The sequence below is a fragment of the Saccostrea cucullata genome, unplaced genomic scaffold, assembly GCF_032062105.1.
Source record: "Saccostrea cucullata isolate Sc308-1 unplaced genomic scaffold, CSIRO_AGI_Scuc_v1 ctg599, whole genome shotgun sequence".
NCBI lineage: Eukaryota > Metazoa > Mollusca > Bivalvia > Ostreida > Ostreidae > Saccostrea > Saccostrea cuccullata.
Window position 1 is genome coordinate 58,424 of NW_026938938.1, and position 12,014 is coordinate 70,437.

At 37.3% G+C, this 12,014-nt stretch overlaps 1 protein-coding gene and 1 long non-coding RNA gene across 2 annotated transcripts; both read left to right on the forward strand.

The window, feature by feature from the left end:
- The first annotated feature begins 7,363 nt into the window (after positions 1-7,363).
- Positions 7,364-11,295, forward strand: LOC134251888 (uncharacterized). Its single transcript, XR_009988838.1, has 3 exons — positions 7,364-7,432; positions 7,552-7,722; positions 11,088-11,295. It is a non-coding gene; the product is annotated as an uncharacterized LOC134251888 (long non-coding RNA).
- Positions 7,908-10,492, forward strand: LOC134251878 (E3 SUMO-protein ligase ZBED1-like). Its single transcript, XM_062734301.1, has 4 exons — positions 7,908-8,248; positions 8,371-8,509; positions 8,632-9,802; positions 10,124-10,492. The coding sequence occupies exons 1-4, from the start codon at positions 7,951-7,953 to the stop codon at positions 10,490-10,492; spliced, it is 1,977 nt and encodes a 658-aa protein (XP_062590285.1). The 5' UTR covers positions 7,908-7,950.
- Positions 11,296-12,014: the final 719 nt, after the last annotated feature.

Here is a 12,014-nt window from a genome sequence, read left to right on the forward strand (position 1 = left end):
ATTTTCAAAGAATTTATGCATTTTCACTATATAATCTATTCAGCCCCGCCCTAGCACCTAAGAACCCCTGACTCTGGGGCCATAAAATTCACAATTTTGGAAGAGACATCCTTCTTCATCATAACTATGTTCATGATTTATTGGTTTAATACCCAGGAGCAGACTGAGAGTAAAAGATTTTTAAAGAATGTATGCATTTTCACAATACATGTGTAATCAATAAAGCCCCACCCTAATATTACAAACCATGACCCTGGGGCTAATAAAAGACGCAATTTTGGAAGAGGCAGCCTTATTCCATACCAACATATACTTGATTAGTTTCTTTAATACCCAGAAGGAGAGAAGTATATTTTTAAAGAATTTATGTATTTTAACTATATAACAATAGAGCCCAACCCTAACACCAGATCATCTGACCCAGGGGCCAAAGAATTCAACAAGAGGCCCAGGGTCCACATCGCTCACCTAAACACATTGGCTAGGAAAATGCAATCAGAATCAGATCAGAATTGAAAAGTTTACTGAGGGGGTGGGGTGGGGAGGAGGGGGGCTTGAATTGTAATACTACTTAAGAATACCTCCATATCAATCTTGCATATAACTTCTTGAGAAAAAGATTTAGCTTTTTTCACATTTTGTTTGTATATATTACTTTGTAATAATTTGAATTTGACTCCACATTGTTTCCCTCCCTACCCCAAAGGGTACTCATGTTTTGAACAAATTTAAATCTGTAATACATGAGGATGCTTGCATGTCAATAGGACTAAACATAGATTTTCTTTTATTGAGATTTTTCCCTTTATTTTCCTATGTAAAACTTTGATCCACCATTGAGACCCTTCCTTAGCCTTGGAGGTTATGATTTGAACAAATTTAATTCTACACTACCTGAGGATGCTTTCATATAGATATCACTCATCATGGCTTTGCTATTCTTTAGAAAAAGATTTTGAAAAATATATTTTAATGTAAAACTTGGATCCCCCATTGTGGCCCCACCCTATCCCCGGGGGTTATGATTTGAATAACTAGAATCTGCAGTACCTGAGGATGCTTCCATATAAATATCACTCATCATGGCTTTGCAGTACTTGAGAAGAAAATTTTTAAAGATTTCCCTATATATTCCTATGTAAAACTTTGATCGGCCATTGTGGCCCCACCCTACCCCGGGGTCATGATTTGAACAAACTTGTCTGAACACTACCTGAGGATGATTCAACATGAGTTTCATCTTTCCTGTTCCTATGGATCTTGAGAAGAAGATTTTTAAAGATTTTTCCTACATATTCCTATGTAAAACTTTGATCAGCCATAGTGGCCCCACCCTTGCCAGGGGGTTCATGATTTGAACAAATTTAAATCTACACAATCTGAGGATGATTTAACATGAGTTTCATCTTTCCTGTCCCAATGGTTCTTGAGAAGAAGATTTTTCCTAATATATTCCTATGTAAAAAATCTGATCGGCAGTTGTGGCCCCACCCTACCCCCAGGGGTCATGATTTGAACAAATTTGAATGTACCCTACCTGAGGATGATTCAACATGAGTTTTATCTTTCCTGTCCCTATGGATCTTGAGAAGAAGATTTTTAATGATTTTTCCTATATATTCCTATGTAAAACTTTGATCAGCCATTGTGCCCACCCTTGCCCCGGAGGTCATGATTTGAACAAATTTAAATGTACACTACCTGAGGATGATTTCACATGAGTTTCATTTTTTCTGGCCCAGTGGCTCTTGAGAAGAAGATTTTTTTTAAAAAATGCCATTAATTTTAAATAATTCATAATCATCTCCCCTTGGAAGTGGGCGTGATCCTTCATTTGAACAAACTTGAATTCCCCTAACCCAAGGATACTTTGTAGCAAGTTTGGTTGAAATTGGTCCAGCGGTTCTTCAGAAGAAGACGAAAATATGAAAAGTTTACAACAACAACAATGACAACGCCAACGACAGACAACGGACACATTGTCTTATGCCTATTTAAGAGTCGTGTTCAGCTTTAATGCCGGGTCGGCAATATTTCAGCGGGAAATTGTGTTATATGATCAGTTTTGAGTCTTTTCTTCTGGCGGCTCTCAGGAAGCCTATCCTTTTCCGAGAACCAGAGAAACGATCTTTTAAGTGCCAAGAGGGTTGTAATCCCTGACATGGGGCATCATTTAACGTCCCATCCGACGGACTTAGGCAATAAGAGATAAAATATAAAATGAAATTTGTTCAACAAATTAAAAGGAAGAGAATTCCTCTACAAATTATCCAAAAAATATAATTAGTTTCTGAAAAACAAAATTTTGTATTTCCTCTTCTTTATATACACCTGAAAAAAAACTAACAAACATGTCTAACAATACTTCTGTATACATGTACATAAATATTAAAGAAATTTGTCTATGCTTCTGTATTAAATAATACACGATACCCTCGGTTTCGTTACATTGGTGGCAGCGGTGGGATCCGGTAGTCAAATAAGACTGCGAAGTGTGAACCTAAAACCTTTTCAAAGATGTCGAGGAACGAAAAAGTGGTTGAGGAAGATGACCATCATACAGAACCAAAAGAACTACAGTTTATTGACGGTAATCCAAGCAAAGAAGTTCTTTTGTGGATTAACAACAATGACCATATAGGAGATGGCAGCGGAGTCAATGCATGTACCAACGACAGTCTACACATAATTCTACAAGAATTAATAACTTTCAAGTCCCAAATGAACCTATTACAATCTCAAGTGAGACCAACCAGTGCTAACAACCGATATGTAGACCAAAATTGCGTGCAATCCGGTACCAGTACTACGTCTGAAGATTACCAAATACGCAGTGAACATCGACCATACAGAAATACGTCTCTACGTCTCTACAAAATTCGTAAGATGAATTTCGTTATTATGAACATACAAGGACAAGTTGGTCAAACCCGACGGTATCACCCAGTTACACTACCAATGCTAGGACCAACGAATTTCAGCCGACCATGCACAGCTTCGATTACGACATACCAAATTATGGTTACACAAGACAAGCCAATGACCAAGGCTTCAGGCGTACCCCAGAACCTAAAGGGAGAAAAAGGGAGAAAAACAGCAAGAATGGATGGTACCATGAACAGGAGCGACTACGTAGTTCATTTCTGACATGTTTGCCCAATTAAACAAAGGATGTGGAGACAGTATTCAATAGCAAAGTCCATAAAACAATACAAAATAGGAGTAGAGCAAACACGGACCTCCGAAACATCAGAGCTGGGATCAGGTGCCATGGAGGAGTGAGCATCTCCTGCTGACTGGTCACACCCGCCGTGAGCTACTTGTCATGATCGGGATATAACGGAAAAATCCGTCGTCAATTCAATGTATCAATGTATAAATATATAATGGACTAACAATTAGTATGAAATACGTCAGTCAGCATTTGACTTAATATGGAATGAGGAAAGAAAGGCATTAGAGTTAGCTACCAATTTATGCGGCCCGGCACTAAGCGTTTTGAGTGACCTACAACCAGAATATTGTTACAATTTCCGTCACCTTCTTTCCGCACTATCACCGAGATTTGACCCAGAAAATCAAACAGAAATCTACAAGACGCAACTAAAGGGTAGAATACGGAAGAAGAATGAAAGTATTACTGAATCGATGCAAGACATAAAAAGACTTGTGAGAATGTCATACCCAAGAGCACCTATGGATTTGCGTGACCAAATAATCAAAGATTCGTTCACTGAAAGCTTAAATGACCAAGAAATGAAATGGGCAGTGTTTCAAGGAAGACCCAGAAACCTAGAAGATGCAGAGCGACTGGCATTGGAATGCGAGACCTTTCAACAAGCAAGAGGAAAACGAAGTAAAGTTGCAGTGCGTATGCAAAGAGAAGAACCAACGTACGATAACAGAAATAATTATGAAACGGGTCAAGTAGCCAAGACCAACCAAAACACAACTAAGAAAGTTCACAAGAAAGGTCCCTGTTTCTACTGCAAGAAAGATGGTCACATCAAAAGTGAATGCAGGTTGCTGCAACGACACCTCAAAGATGAAAAGTAAAAAAAAAAATTAAAAAATAAAAATTTTAAAAAAATGGATTACGCAAAAAGCCTGACGACCAGAGAACCCGAAAACCAGGGAAAGGCACAATAGTTGACGTCGGCGGCCAAATGTAAACTACGGAAGAAAAAGGGCCACATGTTTTAGAAATAAACGGTTCAACATATAATTCATTAACAATTGATGTGATTGTGCACAATATGAAAATTAACTGTATCATTGACACTGGTTCAGCTATTACAGTCATACATCCAAAGAAGTATCATGAGATAGATAGACGCGTGAGACCCAAATTGTCACCAAGCCATAACTTACGAAGTACTGATACCAGGTCAGACTATGCTCCAAATTCGTATCAACGGAGAAACTATACAACAAAGAGTGGTAGTGGCTGACATAAACCTCAGAGGATTTTAGATTTTGACGTACTTAAAGGACGTAATTATCAGTTACACCTAGGAGAAGGAACTCTTGTTTTGGAGAACAAGAAGTTACCATGTGATCTGACCAGTAAACCAAATTCCGCATTCAAACTTTACCCCCTAGAAGTGAGATGATTATTGAAGATAAAGTAGACCCAAATTTAAAGACAGAGAACTTCTCATAGACGGAACGAAACATAACTTCCAACAATCAGGAATCAGGATTATTAATCGCCAGTAAAGCCTGAAGATGGTAAAGAACCAATCCGAGTTATGAATATTAGTAACAAAGAATTGCAGGTATACAAAGACACCTCTGCAACCATAGCCGAACTAGATCCAAACGTCAGCGAAATTCAGACCACAAGTATTAGTAATAAGGAACCCGCTGTAGACACAGACTTCGCGACGTACATGAAACCTCTGGGGGACTCGTGCATAAAGAACCCGACCTCTGACCAACAAGAAACCGTATTTGACCTTCTACAGAAACATCTTAGTGCTCGCTAAATCAAAGACCGACCTAGGGAAGACCAATATTGTGTCACACAAAATTTAACACAGGAGACGCACGACCGGTTAAACTGCATCCAAGACGAATACCCCTTCACAAGAAAGGGACAGCAAGGAAAAGTACAAAGAACGCTCGATACAGGGATAGTATAACCATCAACTAGTGCACGGAGTGCACCAATTGTTCTAGTAACCACGAAGGAAGGTAGCATTAGATTCTACATGTGCTAGTTCCTTACAGCTCATGGTTTCTACCAAGTTCATGCGACCTGTATATCAGAATGGCTGGATCAAGGTGTTGGCCCACGGTTACGTTCCTTACAGCTCAGATGTGCAACGCAGATGAGAGGTTAATGGAACGTTTTAGTGGAACTTTGAAATTTGTTTACTTTACGTAGACGACGTCATAGTGTATTCCAAAGATTTTGACAGTCATGCCAACCATCTGGACGCTGTGTTACAACGATTACATGTCGCAGGATTAAAGGTCTCCCCAAAAAAGTGTGACTTCTTCAAAAACCAAGTCGATTGGCCATATAGTAAGTGAATATACTTTTCAGTAAAAGTGCTTTGTGTTGGCAGTGTCAAGATCCAGAAAAAGTCAGATGATGGGGAAAATCCAGAATTTTTCACTCATATGGAGAGGGCACCACTTGCCGGTGGAGGGCTACAAATTTTAGGGCCTTTAAGCAGTTAGGGATCTTTTTCGTGCCAGCACCTACTGCGACACGGGGCCTCGGTTTATACGGTCACATCCGAAGGACCGGTCTCCACGTCCCACAGTGGGATTCGAACCCGCGACGTAAGGATTGACTCCTTACTTCGCGACTCTAGAGCAGACGCTCTAACCACTGCGCCACGCGGGCGACGTAATGATTGAGATATTAATGCATAAAAATGAAAGAGAATGTTTCATTAAAAAACTTATACACCTTTATTTCAACCGAATATATACGTTTTACATTTGCCCTTTTCTATACCCCTGGATGTATATATATGGCTGGTTCTGTGCTTTTTGGGATGGATGCAGAACCTGCATAAAAAGTGTCAGAAAGCTAGTGTTATAAAAACGTGTCTTAATCTTTTGATTAAAAAATCTAATATATCCCTAATTTATGTAACTTTGCTTTATTTCTTTTCTTTAAAAGTCAGCGTGCTCAAAATATATACGAATATATACGTTTTACATTTGCCCTTTTCTATACCCCTGGATAGAGGCAGAATTCATAATATCATGTGTATCAGAATGGCTGGTTCTGTGCTAGATGTAGATGGGATGGATGTGGGTTGCGTTGCATGGGAAATCGAAGGAATTCAAGGGGAAAATGATGAAGTTTTAGGGACTGTAAGCTCGTAAACGAGAGCGCGCGAGATTTGAATACTTCCGGTGACAAACAAAAATGGTGATATGCTTCGCATTCGCTTGCAACCACCGGAGTGGGGCTAACAGCTGCAAGTTTTATCGCTTTCCCACAAACGGAAAGAAGCGATTGTTGCGGGGAAAACTATGCAGGTGAAAAAAAACACAGTCAGTTTGTTTATTACAGCATTAATAACGAGATGCACGAGTGATGACCATGGTGACATCATGGAGATATTTCGGCCTGCTAGGGAAAAAACTCAGTAAACGTAGATATATTGACAAAATTTGTAGGTACTTGTAACGATATGTCACGATGCTGCATTGTCAGATATTTATACATACATGCTAAAAAGTTAAATTTCGTTGTAATCAATATAGCAGAAGAATAATGAAGAGTATATTCTGCGAAAACTACAATTTGTAGCAAGGTTAATTTTTGTTTAACAGCTGTTTTTATTACATTTTATTTCGTATTATTACTACGAAGTACTGCTTCCGTTTTATATGTTATGCACATGGTTATCTTGTACTTGCAAGTAAATGTAACTTTAAAAAAAAATGGAAAAAATAAAATGTCATTTAGGCTGATTTGATGATAACATGCCAAATGAACATGTTTTGCTTTTTAATTCTCCTTCACTCAGTCTTTGTTTAAAATATTTTTAGACGAGCTGATCGCCAACCAGGAGATCAGAATGATCGTATCTCCTCCTGCCACTTTAAGGATGGTAAGAAGGAGGGGGACCCTGCATATTTTCCATGGAATGAAGGAAAGGCCATGGATTTCTCTGATCCTGAATGTACAAAAGGGATAAATTATTTTTCAAAATATGACATCTTGTTTTTGGATGGTGGATGGGTGGGGTTTCATTGAGAATATTTTACTAAAAATCTTTAAAAGCGTACATGTATATATAAACAGAGTAGCTTACAACTGAATAAAAATAATTCAAGTTTAATTATTTTACAAAGGAGGAAAAAACTCAAAAGTGAGGAGTCCCTGTCATCTTCACTGTGGAATTTGCAACTGGTCCAGTTACAAATTCCACAAGCACCAAAATGTCAAGATCAAGAAAAAGTAAAGCTCATTTAAAACACCATTGATGACAACACTGAAACATTTTCAATAATTTTTAATAATATAACAGTTCTTTTAACTGTACATCGAATTACATATGATTCACAGTATATTTTCAGTTGATATCAGAGCACAACTACTCAGCATCCTGCACATTTAACTGTACTCAAGAAATGCAGCGCCTCTCAACAGAAATACAACAACTGGAAAAGGAATTGCTTGCCCTAAACATAGAGTCTAGTAAAAGGAAGCCAATGTCAATTCACGATATTAAAGACAACGAAGAGAAGGTACATTTAAAGGAATTCCAATTGTGATTTCCTATTTCCGAACAATTTCAGTAAAATTTGTTGCCGTTGAGGGATGAACATTGTAGGGCTATATCAATATACCGGTATATATCGATATTTTGCTACCTGGCAATAACCGATACAGAAGCCAGCCGGTATTTCGATACGAGTTGGGCTCGGAATGCAGCTTAAAACGTCGGGATCGGTGTTCTAAAATTAGCTTTAGCAATGGCGGCGAAGAAAAGTAAAGTTTGGAACTACTTCGCAAAAAAGAAAAATGATAACTTTGCAACTTGTAATATCTGCAAGGATATGGTTGCAGCATCTGGAGGAACGACTAACCTTAGTGTTCACCTATTACGCCACCATAAAATTAATTTACAACATCAAATTCGGCCGCGTGACAGAAATAATAATGAATCCTCGTGTAGCACAAGTAAAACTATCGGTGGAGGCGATGAACCCTCATCTAACACTAGCAAAACCGTTGGTGGAGGCGATAAAGAATCTTCTTCTGGGCGTTTTGGTAAGACAAATTACTAGTACTCATATGTATACATAAGCGTTATAAATAAAAGCGTTCTTTGTTTAACTTGCTAGCTTTTATTTCATAAAGATGATCACTCAAAAATCCATTAATTTTTATAGTTTCGACTGTTAACCCATGGAGCATTGCTGAAAAAAGTAAACTATCTTCCATGAAGTCCAATGAAATTACCAATGCTATTCTAGCATACATAGTACATGATCTACGACCTCTGAACACCATTGAAAGTCCTGTATTTAGGTAAGTTTTTTATGCAACTGTTCTTGAATTTATAAGCAGCCTAAACAGTTTAAAGCAAACCAATCTCTCTCTGCATAATTTTTTTACTTTTCGTTTAATATGATTAAAGCCATGGAACCCAGGTATCAGCCCCGTAACCGACAAAGACTCAGCGAACAACTCATTCCGGCATTATTTGAAACAGAGAAAGCAAAACTTTTTCAAGAATTACAGAGCTCTCAAGCAGTCTCCCTCACAACAGATGCCTGGACATCTAGATCTGCAGAATCATACTTGACAAAAACTTGTCATTTTGTGAATAAAGACTTGGAAATGTGTTCCAGAATATTACAAACAGAAAAATTTCATTGGTCACACACTGGAGAGAGAGTTGGATATGAACTTAAAACCTGTATGACTACCGGTAATTGGGCTATTCAGAACAAAGTTACTGTAATGACTGTTGACAACGCTTCAAATATGACGGTTGCCATAGAGGTTACAGATGCACAAAAATTAGGATGTCTAGCCCACACTCTAAATCTTGCCTCAAATAAAGCAATGTCTATTCAAGCTTTGCAAAGAGTTCTTGCAAAAGTGAGATCAGTTGTTACATATTTTCATAAAAGTAACATTGCCACTGAGGTTTTAAAAGAGAAACAAATTGCCCTGCAGTTACCCCAACACAAACTTATTATTGATTGCAAGACCCGCTGGAATTCCACTTACCAAATAATTCAGAAGTTTTTAATTCAGAGGCCTGCAGTGCTTGCGGCACTTCTTGATGAAAGGATCAAAAGGTCTAAAGCATTAAGTGGAATGACAGATCATGAAGTTCAAATTTGTGAAGTTTTTGTCTCTGTCATGGAGGTGATGTTAACAGCTACATTAGTTCTTTGTGAGGAGAAGACTCCTACCTCTGGACTGATTTTGCCCCTGCTGGGAAAACTATTGCATCATTTTGAGAGAAAGGAAGGGGATTCTGATTTCATATTAACTTTGAAAAATGCTGTTGGACAGAATCTTGCAACACGATATACTGACAATAATGTGCGAATGTTTTTAGAGGAATCCAGTGCTTTGGAACCACGAACCAAAGGCAAGCCATGTATTCAAGCAGAAACTTGGGAAAGACTGGAAGACAAGTTGTCTGTGATGGACTTAAATGTTAATGCAATCAAGACAGAGGCAGATGCTAGACCAGTGAGACCAGTCAGCATTCCACAAGTAAATCACATTCCTCTGCCAGCACTTCCAACCATTCCAGATCACCTCAGGTCTGGTAGTTCAACTGAGGATGATTCAGATAATGAGGTTAATTTAATTTGTAATTTTAGCATTTGATTAATAATTTAATTCAGATTTTCAATTGCTAATACATTGTCAATTTATTATGATTCAATATTAATAATTAAAGTTTGATTTAATACAAATGATTGTTGGTTCTAAAAATCTTGAATGTCATTTATTAAGAATATAAAAAAACATGTATGTAGAGAATCTAAAATAGTATATAAATGGATTCTAAAAATAAGATATTTTTAAAATATATATATATATAAAATTATTAGCATCAATAGTCCATAAGTTCAACACTTATTGTCATGAGATATCCCATTCTCTATTCCTTTTCAGATTTCAAAACCTAGTGAACAAAAAGTAATAAGAACTGCTTTGGAGTCTTTGTTTGGGGATGATGAGGTTTTAGTCACAGGTGAAGAACTCATAACTCCTGCTGAATTAGCAAGAAAAGAGGTAGAAAGTTACAAGGGACATAAACCAGCCTCGATGAAAGAAAACCCCTTAGCATGGTGGAAGGAAAATGAAGTTTATTTTCCAAAACTGGCCAGGCTTGCTCGCACATACTTTTGTGTACAGGCAACATCTGTTGCCTCAGAGAGAGTGTTTAGTACTACAGGAGACATTGTTTCTGCAACGAGAGCCTGTTTGAGTCCAGAACGTGTTAATGAATTGGTCTTTTTGAAGAAAAATATGAAATTTTAAAATGTTGACTGTTAATTATTCATGATATGAATACTGATCTAGTTATCTTTTTTAATTTTCTGCTTCTTTTTCTCTTGGATCATGGACTCAAATAGGTCCATGTTGTTATTTTTTTAAATAAACTGTAAAAAAAAAATCAGTTGTGTCTTTGTTTATTACATATTTTCTAGAGAGTAAGACTAAATTAAGAATAGGTACAATATATCGGATATCGGATTTAAATGTATCGTATCGTATCGTATCGAAATCTTGGCACCAATACACAGCCCTAGAACATTGACTGTTGTGTTAACATATTTTGTTATTATCGTTGAGTTCATAATATACAATTTAAAATGACAGAGAAAAAAATCATTTAATTTGCTCTTTGGGTGAATAATATTTAAAACCTTCTCTGTATAAACCATGTTTTACTCTATGATAACAATTATCAGAACTCTAAACGTCTCATTTCACCAGTTTTGAATAAATGCATAATGTGGATAGTAGCAAACCTGACTGAGACTAATATTGTTATTACTTGAAACTAATTTATCTACAATCTTTTCAGTTTTTGGAAATATTTCAATCAGTATTAAAGCAAATTTATTTTCAGATGCTTTTGTATACATCCCCACAGTATGACATATTCGAAATCTTCGTCAGATTGTTACAGCGATTTGAACTCGATTATTATAATGGCTGGACTCCTTCAATGAAAACAGAGGACCAACTGCTCATTGTACTAATAAAGTTAAAACTCGATCTTCGGGACACTGACTTGGCTCATAGATTCTGTGTCAGTCGACCAACAATTTCGAACATCTTTCATACCCTTGTTCGTGCACTACATAAGATGCTGTCTGATGGCGTAGTCAATGAATGTTTTCCAAGTCAGCTTAAATGCAAAGGTTTGTTTTAAAATTTATCATAATGACTTGCAAAAATTTTATGCAGTTTATTGTATACATGATAGTTTGACTGTAACAATTTTTTTTGTACACAATTACAAATAATCACATTAATTATTTTCCAGTTTTTTTTCATGGTCTCTGCCAAAATCTTTTGAGGATTTTTCCTCTGCTAGAGCATCCATGGATGCAATTGAAACAACCCAGGATATCCCAACACATATGGATAATCATGCCATGGCCTACAGTATGTACAAAAGTCGCCATACTGTTAAAGCAGTGACTTGCGTGGCTCCAAACGATGCACTTGCATTTTGCTCCATGCTGTACCCAGGTTCTACTTCTGATGTAGCTTTTGTACGTCACAGCCATGTTTTACGAAAGTTCAAAGCTGGAGACCTTATTTTGGCCGACAAAGGTTTCACCATTCATGACCAGTTGCCCCAGGGCGTCTGCTTAAATATACCAGCTTTTTTTATCGACACGAGGCCAGTTTACCAAACAAGAAGCAGCACTGTGTTACAAGATTGCTGAAGCACGTATTCATGTGGAAAGAGCCAACGAGAGGATAAAGAATAACGAGATTCTCCGTTACATCCCATCTACTTACAGACCAATCTCAACAAAAATAT

Bases quoted from the DNA above. Each gene is read 5' to 3' on its own strand.
- LOC134251878 (XM_062734301.1), top strand. From the start codon at position 7,951: ATGGCGGCGAAGAAAAGTAAAGTTTGGAACTACTTCGCAAAAAAGAAA. The intron at 8,249-8,370 runs GTAAGACAAATT...TAATTTTTATAG, and splicing joins ATCTTCTTCTGGGCGTTTTG to TTTCGACTGTTAACCCATGG. The intron at 9,803-10,123 runs GTTAATTTAATT...ATTCCTTTTCAG, and splicing joins AGGATGATTCAGATAATGAG to ATTTCAAAACCTAGTGAACA.